The following is a 20479-nucleotide window of genomic DNA, read 5'->3' as shown; positions in this document are numbered from 1 at the left end:
AAAACATACATCCAACAAACACAAACTCAGAAATCAGAACCTAGACCTAATCATCCCAAACCCTGATGTTTAAACTCCAGTGTAAGAACACAATCAACAATAGCCAGGGCAATATAAGAAATAAAGAATTAAATAAATAAACGAACAAATAAATAAATAGAAGGAAAAAAGAAAGAAAAAAGAAAGGAAGGAAGGGCAGAAGAAAGAAAGAAAGAAAGAAAGAAAGAAAGAAAGAAAGAAAGAAAGAGAAAGAAAGAAAAGGAAAACACAAACTGAGGGAATTTAGTTGGAATTCTAGTGGAAAATCTGGGTAAGCAAACAGGAACTACAGACACAAGCATCATCAACAGAACATGGTATGTACTTACTCATATGTGGACATTAGATGTAAAGCAAAAGATAACCAGAAAACAATCTGCAGCTCCAGAGAAGCTAGGAAACAAAGAGGCCCCGGGAGAGATGCATGGGTCACCCTAGGAAGGGGAATTAGATGAGATCTCCTGGGTAAACTAGGGGTGAGGAGGGTTGTAAAGGGAGGGAACGGGATGAGAACATAAGGGAATTGGGTGTTTGAGGAGGGTTGGGATGGAAAGGGAGAGCAATGAAAGAGATATCTTGATAGAGAGAACTACTATGGGGTTAGGGAGAAACCCAGTGGCAGAAAAATTCCCAAGAATCCACAAGGATGACCCCAGCTAAGACTCCTTGCAATAGTGGAGAGGGTACCCAAACTGGCCTTCCCCTGTAACCAGATTGGTAAATACCCCAACTATCATCATAGAACCTTCATCCAATGACTGAGGGAACCAGATGCAGAGATCCACAACCAAGCAACACACTGAGCTCCAGGAATCCAGTTTAAGAGAGAGAGGAAGGAATATATGAGCAAGGGAGGTCAAAATCATGATGTAGAAATCTATAGAGACAGCTGAACCAAGCTCATGGAAACTCATGAACTCATGAACTCTAGACTGTAGAGACTCCATGGGACCGAATCAGGCCCTCTGTATGTGGGAGGCAGTGGTGAAGCTTGAACTATCTGAGGGGCCCCTAGTAGCAGTAGGGCCAGGCAGAACAAGACGGAAACAAAAAAATTAAAGAACTTCAGAATTCAATGAAAATGAATGCGCAACATACCCCAACTTATGGGACATTAGGAAAACAGTGCTAAGAGGAAAGTTCATAGCATTGAGTGCCTACAGAAAGAATTTGGAGAAATCTGGCACAAGAAACTTAACAGCACATCTGAAAGCTCCATAACAAAAAGAAGTAAACTCACCCAGGAGGAGTAGAAGGCAGGGAATAATTAAACTTAGGGCTGAAAGCAATAAAATTGAAACAAAGAATACAAAGAATCAGTGAAACAAAGAGTTGGTTCTTCAAGAAAGACCAACATGTTAGACAAACCCTTATCCAAATTAACCAAAAGGTAGAGAGAGAATATCCAAATTAACAAAATCAGAAATGAAAAGGGGGGCATAGTAACAAACCCCAAGGAAATACAGAGAATCATTAGATCATATTTCAAAACCCTGTACTTCATAAAATTGGAAAATCTAAAAGAAATGAACAACTTTCTTGATAGGTACAGTATAACAAAATTAAATTAAGACCATATAAACAATTTAAATAGAACTATAACCCCTAAGAAATTAGAAACAATCATTAAAAGTCTTCCAAACAAAAATAACCCAGCACCAGATGGTTTCAGTGCAGAATTCTATCACAATTTCAAGGAAGGGCTAATATCAATACTCCTCAAATTGTTCTGCACAATAGAAACAGAAAGAATACTGCCAAATTCTTCTTATGAGGCCACAGTTACCTGATACCCAAACCAAGGAAAGATGCAAAAAAGATAGAGAATTACAGACCAATTTACCTCATGGACTTTGATGTAAACATACTCAATAAAATACTGAGAAACTGAATCCAAGAACACATCAAAAAAATCTTCCATCATGATCAAGTAGAGATGCAGAGCTAGTTCAACATACAAAAATTTGTCAATGTACTCCACAATATAAACAATCCGAAAGAAAAAAAAACACACTATCATCTCATTTGATGCTGAAAAAGCCTTTGACAAAATCCAACATCCCTTAATGACAAAGGTCTGGTGAGAACAGGGATACAAGGAAGGCCTAAGCACAATAAAGGCAATATACAGCAAGCCTACAGCCAACATCAAATAAACAGATAGAAATCAAAGCAACTCCACTAAAATCAAGGACAAGAAAGGTTTCCCATACTCTCCTTATCTACTCAATATAGTACTCAAAATTTTAGCTAGAGCAATAAGGCAACAAAAGGAAATCAAGGAGATACAAACTGGAAAGGAAGAAGTCAAACTTTCACTATTTGCAGATAATATGATAGTATATATAAGTGACCCCAAAAATTCTACCAGGAACTCCTACAGCTGATAAACCCCTTCAGTAATGTAGCAGGATACAAGAAAAACTCAAAAAAATCAGTAGTACTCCTATATGCAGATGATAAATGGGCCAAGAAAAAAAATCAGAGAAATATCACCCTTTACAATAACCACAAATAATATAAAATATCTTGGGGTAACTCTAACCAAAGAAGTGAAGGACCTGTATGACAAGAACTTTAAAACTTTGAAGAAAGAAATTGAAGAAGACATCAGAAAATGGAAAAATTTCCCATGCTCTTGGATAGGTAGGATTAAAATAGTAAAAAAAATGGCAAATTTGCCAAAAGTAATCTACAGATTCAAAGCAACAATGCAATCACCATCAAAATTCCAGAAAAATTCTTCACAGACCTCGAAAGAACATTACTCAACTTCACAGGGAAAAACAAAAACCTGAGGGCAGCCAAAACAATCTTGTACAATAAAATAACTTATGGTGATATCACCATCCATGACTTCAAGCTCTACTATAAAGCCATAGTAATAAAAACAGCTTTGTATTGGCATAAAAACAGACATGTGGATAAATGGAATCAAATTGATGACCCTGATATAAATCCACATACCTATGAACACCTGGTTTTTCACAAAGTAGCCAAAAATATACAATGGAAAAGGGAAAGCATCTTCAACAAATAGTGCTGGCATAACTAGATGGTGGCATATACAAGCATCTAAATAGATCCATATTTATCACCCTGCACAAAACCTAAGTCCAAGTGGATCAAAGACCTCAACATGAATCCAGTTTCACTGAACCTGATAGAAGAGAAAAGTGGGAAGTAGCCTTGAATGGATTGGCACAGAAGACTATTTTCTGAATATTATACAAGCAGCACAGACACTGAGATGAACAATTAATAAATAGAACCACCTGAAACTGAAAAGCTTCTGTAAAGCAAAAGACACTCAATAAGACAAAACAGCAGCCTACAGAATGGCAAAAGAACTTCACTAACCCACAACTGACAGTAAACTGATATCCAAAATATATAAAGAACTCAAGAAACCAGACATCAAAATACCAAATAATCCCATTAAAATGGGGTACAGATTTAAACAGAATTCTCAACAAAAGAATCTTGAATGGCTGAGATACACTTAAATAACTGTTCAACATCCTTAGTCATCAGAGAAATGCATATCAAAACAATATGACTAAGATCAAAAACGATAATGACAGCCTATGTTGGAGAGGATGTGGAGTAAAGGGAACACTCCTCCACTGCTGGTGGGAGTACAAACTTGTACAGCCATTCTGGAAATCAGTATAGTAGTTTCTCAAAAATTTGGGAATCAGTATACCTCAAGATCGAGTGATACCATTCTTGGGCATATACCCAAAGGATACTCAATCATACCACAAGGTCACTTGCTCAACTGTGTTCAAAGCAGCATTATTCATAATATCCAGAACTTGGCAACAACCTAGATGTCCCTCAAATGAAGAATGGATAAAAAAAAGGTGTTACATCTACAAAATGAGTATTACTCAGTGGGGAGAAAACCCAATGATATCATGAAATTTGCAGGCAAATGAATGGAAGTAGCAAAAGTCATCCTGAGTGAGGCACTCAGACACAGAAAGATGAACATAGAAAGCACTCACTCATAAGTGGATATTAGATGTAAAGCTAAGGATGACTAGGCTTACAGTCCTCTGCCCTAAAGAAGCTAGGTAACAAGGAGGACCTAAGTTACATGAATGAATCTTCCCGGGAAGAGGAAATAGATGAGATATGCCAGGTGACCTGGGGGCAGGTGGATTGAGGGTAGAGGATGGGGGAAAGGAACATGAGGGATCAGAATGTCCAAGTTGCGGGTGGAACAGTGGGGGAGAGTACTGAAAGATATATCTTGATAGAGGGTGCCAATATGGGATTAGGGAGAAACCAGAGCAACTCCCAGGAACCCAGAAGGATGACCCCAGTTAAGACTCTGAGCATTATTGGAGAGGGTGCCTGAACTGGCCTTCCCCTGTAATCAGACTGATGACCATCCTAATTGTCATAGAGCCTTCATCCAGTAACTGATGGAAGCATATGGAAAGATCCACAGCCAAACACTGGGCCAAACTCAGGGGGACCAGTTAAAGAGATGGGGGAGGGATTATATGAGCAATAGGAGTTAAGATAATGACAGGGAAACCCACAGAGACAGCTGTCCTGAGCTTGTGGGAGCTCATGAACTCTGAACCCACAGTTAGGGAGCCAGCATGGGCTCGACCTAGGCCCTCTGCATCTGGGTGACAGTTCTGTAGCTTGCTCTTTACTAGGGCCCCTAGCATTAGGACTAGAAGCTATCCCTGATTCAGGAGCTGTCTCTTTGGTGGGATACCTTGCCCAGCCTTGATGCAAGGGGAAGGGCTTTGTCCGGCCTCTAGTTGATATGCCATGCTTTGTTGACTCCCATGGGAGGCCTTACCCCTTCTGAATGGAGATGGAGGAAGAGCGGATGGGGCAGTGTACAACAGAGGTGGGGAACGGAGCAGGAGGAGAGGATGGAGGGAAAACTGTGGTTGGTATATAAAATAAATAAATAATAAATAAGTTCTTAAGACATGAAAAATAGAAATTGAATTTAAAAGGGGACAATGATCAGCTTTACCAATAACTACCCTAAGTTTATCCCATCCCTGATGATCACTGGACACACTCTGTATTTTCAGTTTTCTATCTGTCTGTCTGTCTGTCTATCTATCTATCTATCTATCTATCTATCTATCTATCTATCTATCTTGGTTTTTCGAGACAGGGTTTCTCTGTAGCTTTGGAGCCTGTCCTAGAACTCGTTCAGTAGACCAGGCTGGCCTCAAACTCAGAGATCCGCCTGTCTCTGCCTCCCAAGTGCTGGGATTAAAAGTGTGCTACACCACTGACTGGCTACTTTCAGTTTTTACCTTTGGTTATACTATAGGACACAACACAAAAGTATGCCAGGACACTTTTGGGCTTTAAAAGAATACACAAGTCACATATGGAAGACTTTTCAGAAGTTATTTAGAGTAAAAGCAGCTTGCTAAAGTGCATAGTTGATAAGAGGGGAAACACAGGAGGAAAACCATATTTCATAGTCACATTCCCAGGCAACAGACGCTTGCATCAAGACTCTAGAGATGCTAACACACCAACTGCAGTGTTTGAATAAGAATGGCCCCCATAGGTCCTTATGCTTGAATACATGGTCTGAAGTAGGTAGAACTGTTTATGAAGGATCAAGAGGCATGGCCTTATTGGAGGAATGTGTCACTGGGAATGGGTTTTGAGGTTCAAAAGTTTGGTCATTCCCAGTTAGCTCTCTCTGCCTTCTATTTGGGGATCAAACTGTGAACTTTTAGCTTTCCCTGCTGCCATAACCTTTGCTCTGTCATCATTGACTCTAACCTTCTGAAGCCATAAACCCAACTAACTGCTTTCTTCTATAAGTTATTTTGGTTATAGTATTTTGTGAGAGCAATAGAAAACTAAGACACCAACACATTTTTTCTAGTAAACAGAGTTAAACATCACTAGTATTTCTTTCAAAACTTAATGTTGGAAGTATCAAATTTGTTTAAAATCTAACTTCTCATAGTTTTAAATAAAGGCCTGATTCATGAGACCACATTCTCAAGTTTTACTATAGGATAAAAATAAAATAATATTTATATACCTCAAAGTTATTGTTTCTTAAAATAAAAAGATAAATTTGTTTAGCATCCAGATGTCTGGGTAATTGCGTTAGTTCATTTTCTTTGAATCCTGAGAAGTTGCAACCCTAGAAAAAAGTGGAAATGTTGTTTAACAAAAATTATTTCTCTTCTTAATATACTTCAGAAGACAAATATTTACCATTTAACAAACATAATTATGCTATTTTATGTTACTACATCAAAAATTACATATTTATCCTAGGAAAAATTTTCATCTATTTTGTTTCTGAGAAATTAAAAGCATTTGTATATTTGTAATACAAATTTTAAAACAAAATGGGATCATATTTTAGAACATGTTTTGGCATATACTCAAAATATCAAATATTTTAGATAGGCTATGCATAAAGACACAAGAACAGGGTAGAACAGAAAGTTTTCTAAGCCTGTCCTAAACTCTCTTTCCTAGAGTACAAATTTATAGTTATATCTACATCTATAGCATTATAAGCATTCTTGTGGCCCTATATAATATACCTGATACATAATCTGGCAGTATAGAAAATTGGAATACCTCTATATTCTTCTCTGTCTCCATTTCATCAGAAAGCTGGAAAATTTCAAAACAAAATATTTAAAATTCTAAATTAAAATTATTTAAAATACTGATAAATAACCCCCAAAATATTTATACTTGGCAATAATTAATAAAGTTTTGGTTCACATAATCACTTATTAAAGAACCAAATAAAGAGATATACACATATATGCATGCTATAGATTATGCTCATTGTTAATAAAAACTGATTGGCCAATAGCAGGGCAAGAAGAGATTGGGTAAGAAAGCCTGACACAGAAAGAATGATGTGTCAAAAGGGTAGAGTCGGGAGAGTCGCCAGAGAAGCCAGTCAGTCACTGAGAAAGCAGGACATATAAAAAAATCAGGTAATAAGCCACAAGCCATGTTGCAAAGTATAGATAGAAATATGGGTTAATTTCAATATAAGAGTTAGCTCATAATAAGTCTGAATCATTGCTTGGGCATTTATAATTAACAGAAGTCTCTGTGTTTATTCGAGGGTAGCTGCAGGACAGGAAAACTTGCATATACGTACATATATATGCATGCATATATCACACAATACATATTATTATATATTACATAAATCATATGTATTATATAATATACATCTAGTAAAATAAATCTCAACTAACTTATGAGTGATGATTTCAGGGCTATAACATTGAGCATCAAAAAATAAGTTCCTAAATCTTCAAGCAGAAATGCTGCTTAACAAAGACTGAAAGGACAGTTTGTTTGTTTGTTTGTTTGTTTTGAGACAGGGTTTCTCTGTGGCTTTGAAGCCTGTCCTAGAACAGTTTTAAAGCATTATCAGTTCTTATCTGTAGAGCAACAGCATTTACATTTCCTATGAAAATACATTTTTGAGAGATGGTAAACACTAATACCATACCATTATCTTCCTCTGCCTACAGTGTTCTTTTAAGAAGGCCTTGTATTTTTCCAGATTTATATGTGAACCTTTAAGAAAAAGGAATTGGCAACAGTGAAAAAAAATCAAAAAACAGGAAAATTCTAGATATCTAATTATATATAAAACTAGTCAATGAAACTAATTAAAATTTTTTGACAAGCACACACCCTTAGTAAATAGTGGAACTGTTGTTATCTTCTAATTCCTTTTGTTTTCCCAAAACATCAAGCCCACCTACCATGGCTGTGGTACTATAGTAGCTAACATTTTACCTCAGCTGAGATCTAACAAAGAAGTCACTTTTTTTTTTTAAAAATCATTCAGCTACATAGATTTGCCAGTTTCAAGATTACCTTAAATTCAACAAAATGCAGTACCATGGTGAATGGCCCAGTGAAAGATATGTGCAAAATGATTTATACAGTGTAAGATCTTAAACTACCTCTGATATTCTTACACGGAAAACGATGTGTATATATGTATGTATGTGTATATATATTTGCATACATATATATATACACATATTTTTGTGTGTATATATATATGTATACTTTTAAAGGAGGAAGTTATGAAAGGAGAGTTTTCATATTCTCTCTGCTTACTCACAGATATTTTCTTTACAAAATAATATATGTATTTATATAAAAGTTACATATATAGTTTATATATGCATATGTAAGAGATATGTAAATATAAATATATATTAATTAGGTACATATATACTACACATATACCTTCTATAAAATAAATGAATTTTTATAATCTAAAAATTCAACATGAAAAATTTAAATTATGAATTTAAATATGAACTTAAACACATTTTTGGATTTGAAAAATATAAAGTCAAAGGATATTAAATATCTAAACTATATAACTAATCAAATTTATATAACAAACAGAGCAGGCTTTATTAACATAGCCAGTATCAATGTGTTCAAGCATTCTGTTTAACAGGTTGACTCATTAAGTCATGAACAAGACAGTGGAGAAGCCAGGATGGGACTGGGAATTTTGGCTTTAGCAGGTCCCTGAGTCAGCACAGGAGGGAGGCTTTGCTGCTAAGTCATGAACAAGACAGTGGAGAAGCCAGGATGGGACTGGGAATTTTGGCTTTAGCAGGTCCCTGAGTCAGCACAGGAGGGAGGCTTTGCTGCTGTCTGGACAACTGGTTGGTAATGATGTATCCCTGGCCTTTGAGATCACTTGTCTTCCTACTGTCATCTACCCGAAATCTGGTCACCTCAGCCTTCCTCCTAATCGTCTCATGAATGAATGCATGCCAACACTGAAAGAGAACGAAAGTAATCTGAACAAAGAGCCTCAAGTAACAACCCAGGGCAGGTGCACAGGTACCAAAGGATGGACCAAAGTAACATGAAAAAAACACATTTTGATGCGTCCCCCAAATTAATCCTTTAATAACAAACTGCAATGAGAATGGTCTGGAAGATATTATGGACAAAGAATTCAAAAGAATGATTTAACTATATTCAAACAACTCAAAGAGGATACCAATATACTCAAAGAAAACAAAGCAAAAACAAAAAGGTGAATGAAATGCAGAAGTCATTCTGAGACAAAAATATAGAATTTAATAAGGAGAGGGAATTGTCAGAGAAAACTCAAGCTGAAATGATGTTAGAAGTGAAAAACTTAATAAGCCAAATCAAAATGTCAGTGGAAAGCCTCACCCGCAGAAACTAAACAGAGAAACACTGGAGTCAATGACATGGTAAATAAAATGGACCTAACAAACATCTACAGGACATTTCAACCAAACATAACAGAATGCTCATTCTCCTCAGCAGCCCATAAACTTTCTCCAAAAATGATCACAAAATAAGACACAAAGCAAGTCAAAACAAATGTAGGAAAGTTAAATAACATCCTGCATTTATCCGACCATAGAGGACCAAAGCCAGATATCAACAGCAATAGAGCCCAGAGAAAGCACACAAACTCAAGGAAGCTACACTGCTACTGAACAGTAATTAGACAAGGAAGATTATCAGTAAGGGGGGGAAATCCTGGATGTGAATGAAACCAAAACCACAGCGTGCCACAATCTATGGGACACAATGAAGGAATCCTAGGGAAAGTTGATGCTAATGCAGGACAACTCAGAGCATCCCATTCAAACCAGGAGCGAGGGTCAGAGCTTTTACTCTCTCTGTTCAACACAGTGCTTGAAGTGCTGCCTACACCATGACAGCCAGAGACAAAAGTACAAGGCATAGGAATAGAAAAGGAAGAAATAAGAAAATCCTTATTTACAGATTATGTGATTCTACACACAAGAAACCATAAAGAGTCTGTCAAAAGGCTTGTAGACCAGATAAATCTTCCAACAAAATGGCAGGATACAAAAAAGAAGGTACTGAAAATGATATAAAGGAGTCAGTCTCATTCACCTCACACACATACACACACACATACACACATATACACATACACACACACACACAAACACGCCACAGACCATCATTTATTTACATAAAAATAAATCTTACTTTTCTTGGAAATCATTCCGCTGCATTCGAATAAATTGGAGGAATGCTGCTGCAAAAGCCATGAGCACTGTCTTAGTCTGAACTCCATGGTGCTGACGGCCTCAAAGGTCCGGGGCACACTGCTCCACAGGGAGGAGTAGATGGAGTCAAATGAGATGTCCTCTTCCAGCTTCCTCAGCGCATCTTCCCAGATATCATTGTCTCTGAAGTGAATATCCCTGGGCCAGTAGTCCTGCATCAACACACAGTCTACATCATCTTAAATACATTTACATCAGAGTTCAATGAGCTAAAATGGAAATTTTACTCTAAGGCATGATTTTTGTTAAATGTTTTAAGGTTAAATTTCAAGACAATTAAAAATCTCACAAAAGTTGCAAAAAATTTTCTAGAAACATGTTTTAGGGGATCATTTGAGCATAGATTGCTGCTTTGATGGCCCAATATCCCGCAATACTTCAGTATCTCTGAAAAATTGAAAGCATCCTCCTTGTAATAGCACTATAAGAATCAAAAAATTAGTATTAATGCAGTTTCCCTATCCAAATTAAACTTTGTTGAAACTTCATCAGTTGATCTAATGATGCTTTTTATAGATAAAGACTAAATTTAGAATCATAAGGATTTAGAATTCAATTCTTTTAGCATTAGTCCATTTCTAACTAACCCCTCAATATTTGTCAGGAAAGAAAGAGAAAGAATTAAGGGGCACAATAGCTGTGTGGTTTTCCTTCTAGTTTTTCCAGCCTTACTGACAGGTAATATGCAAAGTTAATCACATTTATGATAAAAAAAAACCATGTTTTAATATCTGTATAAACTTTGGGATGACTAGTTAAGTATAAAGCTAAGAACGTGCTCATTGCTTCACGTAGGTTTTGCCTGTTTTTGTATGGTGGGAAATTTAATAACTATTGTCTTGGCAATTCTAAAATATATTAACTAGAGTCACCATATGTCTACTAGATCTCTAGTATATATTCATATTATAGAATAGAAACTTTTATATCCTTCAATACATACCCACTCTTATTCCTACAAGTTCCTGGCTACCATTAGGCTATTCTCTGCTACTGAGTTCTACTGTTTCAGAATCCTTGTGTGAGTTGAAAACGTATCAATGGTCTTTCTGGGTCTGGTTTATTTCATTTAGCATTTTTTAAGGTTTATACACATGATTGTATGTTTTGCTGATCCAAACATGTCATAAGTAATCACACTATTAGTACCTAAAAATAACCCTACAATACATGCACATAAACATATATAGTTCAAATGAAATTTCCTCATCTGAGCTGACAAGGCTCCCTCCAAGAGCTAAAGATGATCTATCAAAACCCCCACATGAGGAATGAGGTGCCAACTTTTGAGTTGTTATCCAGAGTTGTCCAAGAGATTCCCAAAACATTCTATTGCTGTTGCCCTTGGTTGTGCTCCAGAGATGGAAGAGAAGTCCCTATTACTGAAGTGTTGGAGCCGTGTCACTCCAACACAGGTAATTGTTTTCCCTAACTGGGACTGGTACAGAGTCGCAAGGAATAATTAGACACAACTTATATGGTCATCATGGAAGGGCATCTTAGGGCTCTTTCTCCTGACGACCTCCCGCATTTATTAACCAAACAGCTTAGATACCATCACATCAATTGAGTGGGAAAATACATTAGGCTGTCGGCTAGGTAACCAGGTGAAATGGCCTTCTGTCATATCCGCATCTACCTCTATGCTAGCTGTCACGTAGGCCTGAATTAGCATCTCTATAAGATATCCTCCAAATTACAAAGGAAGAAGCGCCAAACATCCTGACCATTAGGTCACCAACTTCAGCCAACACCTCTTCCCAGGTGATCTACATTTATAACAAAAGAGAAGGAGCAGAGCATCCTGGCTATTGCTAGGCAGACACAGCTTGTCTGAAGAGCCTATGTCTTTTGTGCCTGTCCGCCACACCATATAGAAATATGTGCCTACACTCAAGATGGCACACACTTCAGAGGCATGACCCAGAGGCCTCTGAGCTACAACTGACCTAAAAACCTTCTCCCTGAGAAGTAGCTTTCATGCTACCATAAGGCACCAGGCAGGCTTCTAAAGAAGGGAGGTAACCAACAGATTTACTCAACTACAATGCTATGAACTACAGAGACAACCAGCATGGCAAAATAACTCTAAGGGTTCAATAATGGTACATATAGCTTGGTATTTAACAGCTCTCTAATCCAATTTATTTATTTTTTATTTCTGAGACAGGGTTTTTCTGTAAAACAGTCCTGTCTGTCCTGGAACTCTATTTGTAGACCAGGCTGTCCTCAAACTCACACAGATTCACCTGCCACTGCCTTCAGAGTGCTGGGATTAAAGGTGTGCGCCACGGCTCTCTCTAATACAATTTAAGACCTGCTCAACAAGAAAGAAATCTTGCCTGGTACTGGAAACCTAATTATCTACCCAGGGCTAGTAAATTGCTTAACCATGTTCATTGTCATTCTGTTAACAATAGCTGGGACAGGGAAACAACCTAAATGTTCTTCAACAGATAGTGAAAATGTAGTACACATACACAATAAAATACTATTCAGCTATTAAACAAAATATAAAAATTGAAGGTAAATGGGAAGAGACAGACAAGCATCCTGAGTGAAGTAATCAGACTCCAAAGACAAATATTGTAAGTTTTCTTACATGGATGTTAGCATTTAAGCCTTCTATAGGCATGCCGCCATTTGCACAGCCTCAGAGGTTAGGTTTCAAGTAAGGGGCCAGCATGGAGGATGCCCCAAAGAAGGGGAAATTGAATATATAGTTATGGAGAGACCAGGCTGAGATAGGAGTGGGAGAATAATGGGGAGGGACAGATAAGAGTGGTAAAAGAGGGACTATGCGGAGGGACAACTGACACTAAAGGCCATAGACACTTAGTTAAATAAATACTTATATAAAAGAAATATAAATGGAGTCACTAAGTAACGAGGGAGACAATGTCCCAACTGGACATGGCTCACCAAAATGTGAAACCTCCAGGGCCAGTAAGAGTTCTATCTAGTTGAGTCTTTAGCCAAAGGGACCCCACATATCAGGCTATTGCCATGGCTATTGGTTGCTCTTCATAAACTGATGATAAGGCCCTAATGCTGAAGACAACACTTGCATGTCTCGTTGAACAGTGCCTGACTAGACCTTTTACCCCTATGGTCTAGTGTCCATGGTACTGGAAGATATTCTGTACTCTACCGAGGAGAAAGGTAACCATCAACCCAACTATAAACCCTGCAATCTACAACAGTGACCTGCCTAAAAGAAATGCTGGTACAGCAGGGGCACAAATGTAGGAGTAACCACCACTGTCTTTGTATTTATGGCTCACTCCATGCGCCACCCATGCCTGACATTGTTGCTTGGTTGGTTATAGGCCTCAGACTGGGTAGGTCATGGGCCTAGCAGAAAACCAAATACTACTGTTCTGTATAGGAATGAAATGACTCCTAGATAGTCTGCTCTACCCATAGACCAGGGCCTCACTCAGCCATCATCGGAGAAGCTTCTTGCAGTAGATGGAAACCAACACAGAGACCCACAAATGGACACCACACAGAGAGAGATTTGGGAACATTAACATCCTAAATGGGATGTCTTCATCAAGCTCCTCCCTTCAAGGCTCAGGGAACTATGTAGACGAGAAGGCAGAAAGATTACACCAGTCAGAGGGGATGGGTGAGTCCAAAGAAACGGTGAGCTCACAGAGACTGTGGCAGCAAGCATAGGGCCTGCACAAGTTCAAGGCGAAATGGATCTCAGTGCTGAGGGAAGTGGACACAGGACACAGCCCTCAAACAAGAAGGTGTCTGCAATTGACACCTCTTGTAAAGGAAAATTGGTTTACTCCTATGGAATGTCTTTGGCATCTTAACTACACTTAAATGTAGGCTCGTGCCTAGCCGTAGATAGATGGCACAAAATGACTCAAAGACACTTTTGTACTTTTTGACTCGAATTGCTTTATTGGGAACTTTTGGTCTTACTGCTGTTTTACTTGCATATTATAGTTTCTGATTTTGTTTTTATGAGGTGTATGTGTGTGTGTGTGTGTGTGTGTGTGTGTGTGCTCTTTGTGGTTTTTAAATTCTGTTTTGTTTCTTTTTGTTTTTGTTTGCTTGCTTGTTCACTTTCTAAAGGGAAAGAGAAGGAAATGGTGTGGAGTTGAGTGGATGAGGAGATGGGAAAGAACTGGTAGGAGCTGGGCAAAGTGGGAACCTTGATCAGAATATTTTGTATAAAAATTTGTTTATAATAAAAAAAGAAATGTTTTTAGAAACTGGTTTTATTTATTTTATTTTTAAATGAAATTCTTTCTCAAAATACTGGGACAAAAGCACTCATTTAAACACATATACCCACATAAAATTTCATTGCAATAATTTCATAGCAAATTCTGCTCATATTTTACATAAGTAGAAATAATTATACTTGAATTTATTAAATTTCAACACATTCAATAAAATGTCACCTATCTTTCAAACTGACATCTTTATTCCAACCTCTATCTGACACACCTCAAAGTATGACAAACCCTAGTTTCACATTTGCAAACAAGTGAGCTCAGCTGATCCCCAGAGAAAACTCCTCAGGAATCCTAGGAACTCCAAAAAGACTTGGTAATTATACATAACCATATGAAAACTTATTTTGAATATTTCACTTTGATTCAATAATCAAAGAATATTGGTGTAAGTTTTCTACAAACTATTGTGAGTATTAGTTGTGATGAGTGGCTAAGTAAGGGTAATTGTCAGATTTTCTTAAAGGTAAAAATACATAAGACAAAAATCTTAGGAAAGTACACAGAATTGCATGCATAGGGCTAACGGTTCTTAAAATGTGAAAACATTATTGTTAAAAGCAACTGGAAATTATGTATGGTCCGCTGAAAGGAAATAAATATGTGAAAACATTTTGATTATTTAATTTCCATATCTAATGTTTTTAAAAAGTTTATTAGAAGAGAAATGAGGATAGGATGCTCTACTCACCCAGTTTTGAGACTTTAAGAATTCTTCATAGGTCTTTGGGGGATCTAGACATTTCTAATGAAGCAAAATCAGTCAACAGCATTAATTCTAATTGTACTTAACACATATAAACCCATAAGCAAATACAGTGCTTAAATTAGAAGTTTAAGAGCTGTAAGATACTATAAAACATTCATTTGTGCACTTTGCAAAGTCTAGGTTCTTTGAAAGGGGACATAGATAAATGTTTTAATGTTGCCTCTACAAGAAATCCCAATGTGAATCTTGCTGAGTGTTCTCATTTCAAATTCCAACAAGAGTTCCAAGATATTTTGAGTTATTGTGGACTGTATCCATAATAAACTCAGAGCCAGAAATATAATAAATATTCCTCTGTTGACAAGGAAGTCACAGGAAACTGTGAATATACTATAGAGGTTTCAGGCTAACAATTCATAATTCCATTTTTATTATGTATTAGTTTCTCTGTACATTGAAAATGTACTCAATAATAGACTAATTTTATCAAGATGAACCCCGAGTCCTTCTCTTAGAGACTTCGTACACATTCCTCCTTTTGCTTAGATAATTCGCTGTCTAAAACTCTCTCTTTCCAAGCCCTTCTGGACCTATTCAGATCCCTATTAAAATATCAAATTAAAAGTCACTTTTAGTTGGAAGCTTGAAAATTCAAGACCAATCTAACTATTCAGAAATACCCCTTTTAAAACAAAATATCTCAAAAAGACAAAAAAAGAAAGTCACTTTTTATTCCCCAAGGAAGTTTCACCCTCTGAACCTTACAAAGTTTCTTCGGGGTAACATTGAGCAGATTCCTGTCTCTAGAGAAACAGAGACTATGTACATTATAATTGAATCACACAGATTATATACAGTGACTGTCGCAAGCCTGTAAGTACTTGCTGTATGCATCATGTGATGAATAGGTAAGTAAATAGATACATGGGAGAAGTATCTAGGTGTCTGAAAAATGCTAACATGTCTAGAGAATGAAAATACAGTGAGGAGAAGCCATAGAGAGAGAGAGAGAAGAAGAATCCATAAATCTAATTCCTTAATAACTATGATGACAAGGCTGAAAAGAATGGAATTGCATTTGAACTACCACACTTATTGCACATTCACCAACAAACGGGCCAGTTTATAAGACCACAGGGCTATATACTGTAAAACTAACTACACATTTGGAGTTAAATAGTGTATTTCATGCTCTTAATATTATTTAAATAGATAGATATCATTAAATATACAATTTATAGTAAAATCAATAATAAAGGCAAACATTATAGAGAATAACAAGAATAAATGAAGTCAGGTGAGTCTTAACAAAAACATGGAGCTCTGGGGCTAAGAAGACTGAAGAAGAGATGTGAGGGACAAGTAAATAAAAGGCTTAGAAAAAATAAATTTAAATGTTTTATTTTTCTCTTAATGGTTTTCAAATTATTCCAATTATAAAATAAAAATAATATCACATTTTACTTGAATTATAATAGAAAAAAATAATTGAAGGAGTTAAGTTTGCATAGAAAACTTGGCCAACTTCTATATGAAATTCTCAGTCTGGAAGAAAATGGAAAGGAGGTAAGGAACAAGAAGGTAAATGAGCATCTATCTCACAAAAGCAGAGTGCTGTTCCATGGAAGTAATAAGGAAAAAAAAACCAGGTCATATCCAAAGCATTCTTTCCTAGGTGTTAATAAAAACCAGCAGATACTATAACCATGATGGGTCAAGGTTATAACACTTTATTCCCAACTTACCAAACAAAGCCAAAGCACTAAGCTACACACAGGGCTCCTCTCAGCACCAAGCTCAGGTCAACAGTAGGACAAGCCCACGAAGCCAGCCCTGCTGATGACCTGAAATCTAGACAGAACATACTCTCTATAAACAAGCACAAATCCACAACAGTTCCTTACCAGAGGGGCAGGCTTCTGCTGCCACTGTACCTTAACTTGGCCTGCCATCTTAAACGTGGAGATGCAGAGAGATCAGCTGGGCCTTAGGTGTCAGTATGAGTTCAGGGAACAAACTGCAAAGATACCCAAGCACAAAAGCAGATGACTTAAATAACGCCCCTCTGTGTCACTTTTGAACATCACTTGTGAATGTTGTCAACAAAGTCATAGTGGAGGAAGAGTATGCACAAGGAAAGCTGCACAGATTGGTATATTCTTACAGCTTTAAATTTCAGTCTGAGCAGAGTTGAAAAAAATTAACCATTACTTGTGGTGTAAATTCTAATTGGTCTTAATAATAAAAATTCGGAGTTAGATATTAGGGGGTGAAAGCCGAAAGATCCGAGAAGCAGAGCATCCAGCCTCTAGTTCTTACCGCTATGAAATCCTCAGACTGTCTACAAATCCTTGAACAGAATGCCATCTCTATGAAACCTCAGACTGAATCCTCAGCACCTGTCTCCTCCCACCTTATATTCCTCTCTCTGCTCAGCCATATCACTCCGGTCTCTGCCGTCACAGTGCTTACATTAAAGGAGTGAGCCACCACCACTAACTCTGTTTCTCTTTTACACTGATTCAATCTCGTGTAGCCCAGGGTGGCCTTGAACTCTCAGAGATCTGCCTCTGCCCCTGTCTCCAAAGTACTGGGATTAAAGGTGGATGCCAGCACTGCCTGTCCTCTACGGCTGACTAGTGTGGCTAGCTCTGCACTCTGATCCCCAGGCAAGCTTGATTTGTTAAAGCACAAGCAAAATATCCCCACAGTCACTCCCAACTTCTCCTAGTTCAAATATCAAGAAAACAAGCGGTAATTAGAAGAGGTTGGAGGGTTAGTTACTACCAAATAAGCTTGATCCAATTAAAGTTACAGCTAACCCTAAGCTCAACTCAACTCCAAGAAGATTCTAGACCAGCCAGCCTTTTACTCTAAAAGCCAAATAAAGAAAAATGCCTGTGTGTTCCAAAACTAAAGACAATTAAATCTCGGCTGCTTTCCACAATGATTGTTACATAATGTTCAACAGTAAAACAATACAGAACAACCCAAGGCAGAAAAATGAGACTCCATAATCCAAGGGAAATGGTGCCAGTATAAATCAAGTTCTTGGGAAGACACCTACTGTAATAAGCAGACAAGGACGTAAAAACTACTATCAAGACATTAAAGATTTTATAATCTAGAGATTGAATAGCAGTGCATGAAGAAGACAATGGGACCGCTCTGTAATCCCAGCTACTCAGCAAGCTGACACATGAGGATTCCAAGTCTGAGGGCTTCTTAGGTCATTTAGCAAGATCCTGACTCAGAAAGAGGGCAGTTTCTGCTCAGGACTATGGATTTAACCTCTGTTTCTTAGATTAGGCTCTTTCATAATACATATGGATTAAATAAGAGAGATTAGAACTCTTTTGAATAATTTGGTCCTACTCTTGGGTAAATGACACAGACTTAGTCTTTCTTTTATGCAGAATGGCCACACTAATTCCTACCATCCTGAGTTAGATTTTCCTAATACAGATTTCATCTAACTGTCGTAAACAAATAAGCAGCCCAGGCTTCTGAACTTCACAGACAGCCGTGCAGTGTTCCCATGCTGTCTCATCTGATGGAAGTCCCCCAAGAAAATAGGGGCATTCATTTCTGGTTGCTTTCCATAGCTAAAAATGTGAGTGAATGACCCAGGGTCACTGTGCAGTACATTCAATTTGGGGGCCCAGGGTCTCCCGGATTTTTCTTTCACCTTTCTTTTTTCAATTTCAGCCTTTGCTCCCCACTATGGCTTGTGGCATGGCAGCTCGGCAACAGGGTGGATCACACCTCCAGGCAAAACTCCCACGGCTCAAAAAAAAATTGGCTTCTCCATACATGTGACTGCTGCCATCTTAACTGAGGTCAGGTGACCTTATGGCCATCTTAACTGAGAGCCAGGTCAGGTGACCAAGTTCTGTCATCTTTCCTGAGGTATTCCCTGCCTGGTTCCCCGGTGCTGACTGTCACATGTGTGTTTTGCGCAGTGGAGTGCCTTTGTAGGGCCTACCAAGAACATCCACTTTGCCCAATTCCCAGTCACTGTATGTGTGTGTACATACATATAACTTAAATGCACCTATGTTTACTGTTAAATGTTATAATTGTCTGTTCCTTCTATCTCATTACACACTACAAAGCAATAGGTCTCATGTTTTAAATTGGTATGTACTTTTAAGTCTCTTAATTCAACCCTGCTTTACCTGTTGAGAGCCAGTATAATCAAGCTTGGACCCAGCTCTCCAGGCAGATTCTATAATTTATCTATACTTAGTACACAGCCCTCAACTGCTCAGAGATCTGGGGAATATGGCATTTAAATATTTAATTATTAAAAAAACTTTTCATAACAAAAAGAGACGGGTTGGCTCTTGGCAGCAGCACTCTATTTCCTCCAAAGAAGACAGAAGACAAATGGGTACAGAACAATGTCCTTCCGCAATTCACTTCAACTGCCAAGCGCTGACCACTGGACAAAACTGCCTTTCATCTAAACTGAAGATCTCCAGACAGTGGACAGGATCATTGGAATCGACAGCCTAGCTGCTCAGGTCAAGGTAGGCTTGTCTTCCTACAGATTTCTTAGCCCACAGGGTCTTCTGGAGCCTAGAAGGTCCTGCGCTAAATAGCCAAAGGCAAGTACGACCTTCAGCGGCCATGGAGGACCCTGAGGAGTAGCTCTAGGTGCCAAACAAGTCCACAGAGGCTCTATTCTTTTCCTCCCATTTGCTAGTTTCTCATAATTCACCACACACTAAATAAATTGTTTGATATATGATAGTTTTGGTTCTAACTCAATAATATTTTTTTAGGTTTCTTTGAGGTGGGGCATAGAAAGATGATTTAATAGGTTATCCACAGCCGGGCGGTGGTGGCTCACGCCTTTAATCCCAGCACTCGGGAGGCAGAGGCAGGCGGATCTCTGTGAGTTCGAGACCAGCCTGCTCTACAAAGAGAGTTCCAGGACAGGCTCGAAAAGCTACAGGGAAACCCTATCTCGAAAAACCACACACACAAAAAAAAAGTTATCCACATATATTCAAAAGTACAGTAGGTGCCAACTCTGCGTGTTTTTTGACATCTACCGAGCATTAACTACCTGACACAGCCACATAAAGCTACAAGTCTGAGTTCTCTTGAATATAATATTAGGATGGGGGTAAAGCGGAGTGTTCTGAGGAGTTAGCACTTTCTCACCAACTCAGGGAAACTACCTCAAAAGTGCTTTTCTGGCACTCGTTCCTAGTTCCTCAGCGTGGCCACTGCGGGCAGTACAGCCGGAAGCCCACGGTTCCTAAGGGGGCAGTTTACGGAGAAAACAAAGGCGGGACTTCCCTTCCGGAAGGAGGTCGACCGGCTTGTCCGCAGGACTCTCCCTCCGA

General features: G+C 38.1%; 1 protein-coding gene across 1 annotated transcript in view; it reads right to left on the bottom strand.

Annotated features, from left to right (window-relative positions):
• Positions 1 to 20455, bottom strand: part of Fam227b (family with sequence similarity 227 member B) — a 147537-nt gene extending 127082 nt beyond the window's left edge. Inside the window, 7 exon segments of the mRNA XM_050133040.1 lie at positions 6092 to 6196; positions 6646 to 6681; positions 7547 to 7614; positions 10078 to 10309; positions 15105 to 15158; positions 17027 to 17139; positions 20312 to 20455. Of these exon segments, the coding sequence (XP_049988997.1) occupies positions 6092 to 6196; positions 6646 to 6681; positions 7547 to 7614; positions 10078 to 10309; positions 15105 to 15158; positions 17027 to 17074 (543 nt within the window). The 5' untranslated portion in view covers positions 17075 to 17139; positions 20312 to 20455.
• Positions 20456 to 20479: the final 24 nt, after the last annotated feature.

The sequence above is a fragment of the Alexandromys fortis genome, unplaced genomic scaffold, assembly GCF_014885135.2.
Source record: "Alexandromys fortis isolate MF-2015 unplaced genomic scaffold, M_Fortis_MF-2015_v1.1 scaffold_6, whole genome shotgun sequence".
Classification (NCBI taxonomy): domain Eukaryota; kingdom Metazoa; phylum Chordata; class Mammalia; order Rodentia; family Cricetidae; genus Alexandromys; species Alexandromys fortis.
The sequence above is the reverse complement of the archived record's forward strand: the minus strand, read 5'-3'. Positions and strand labels throughout refer to the sequence as shown.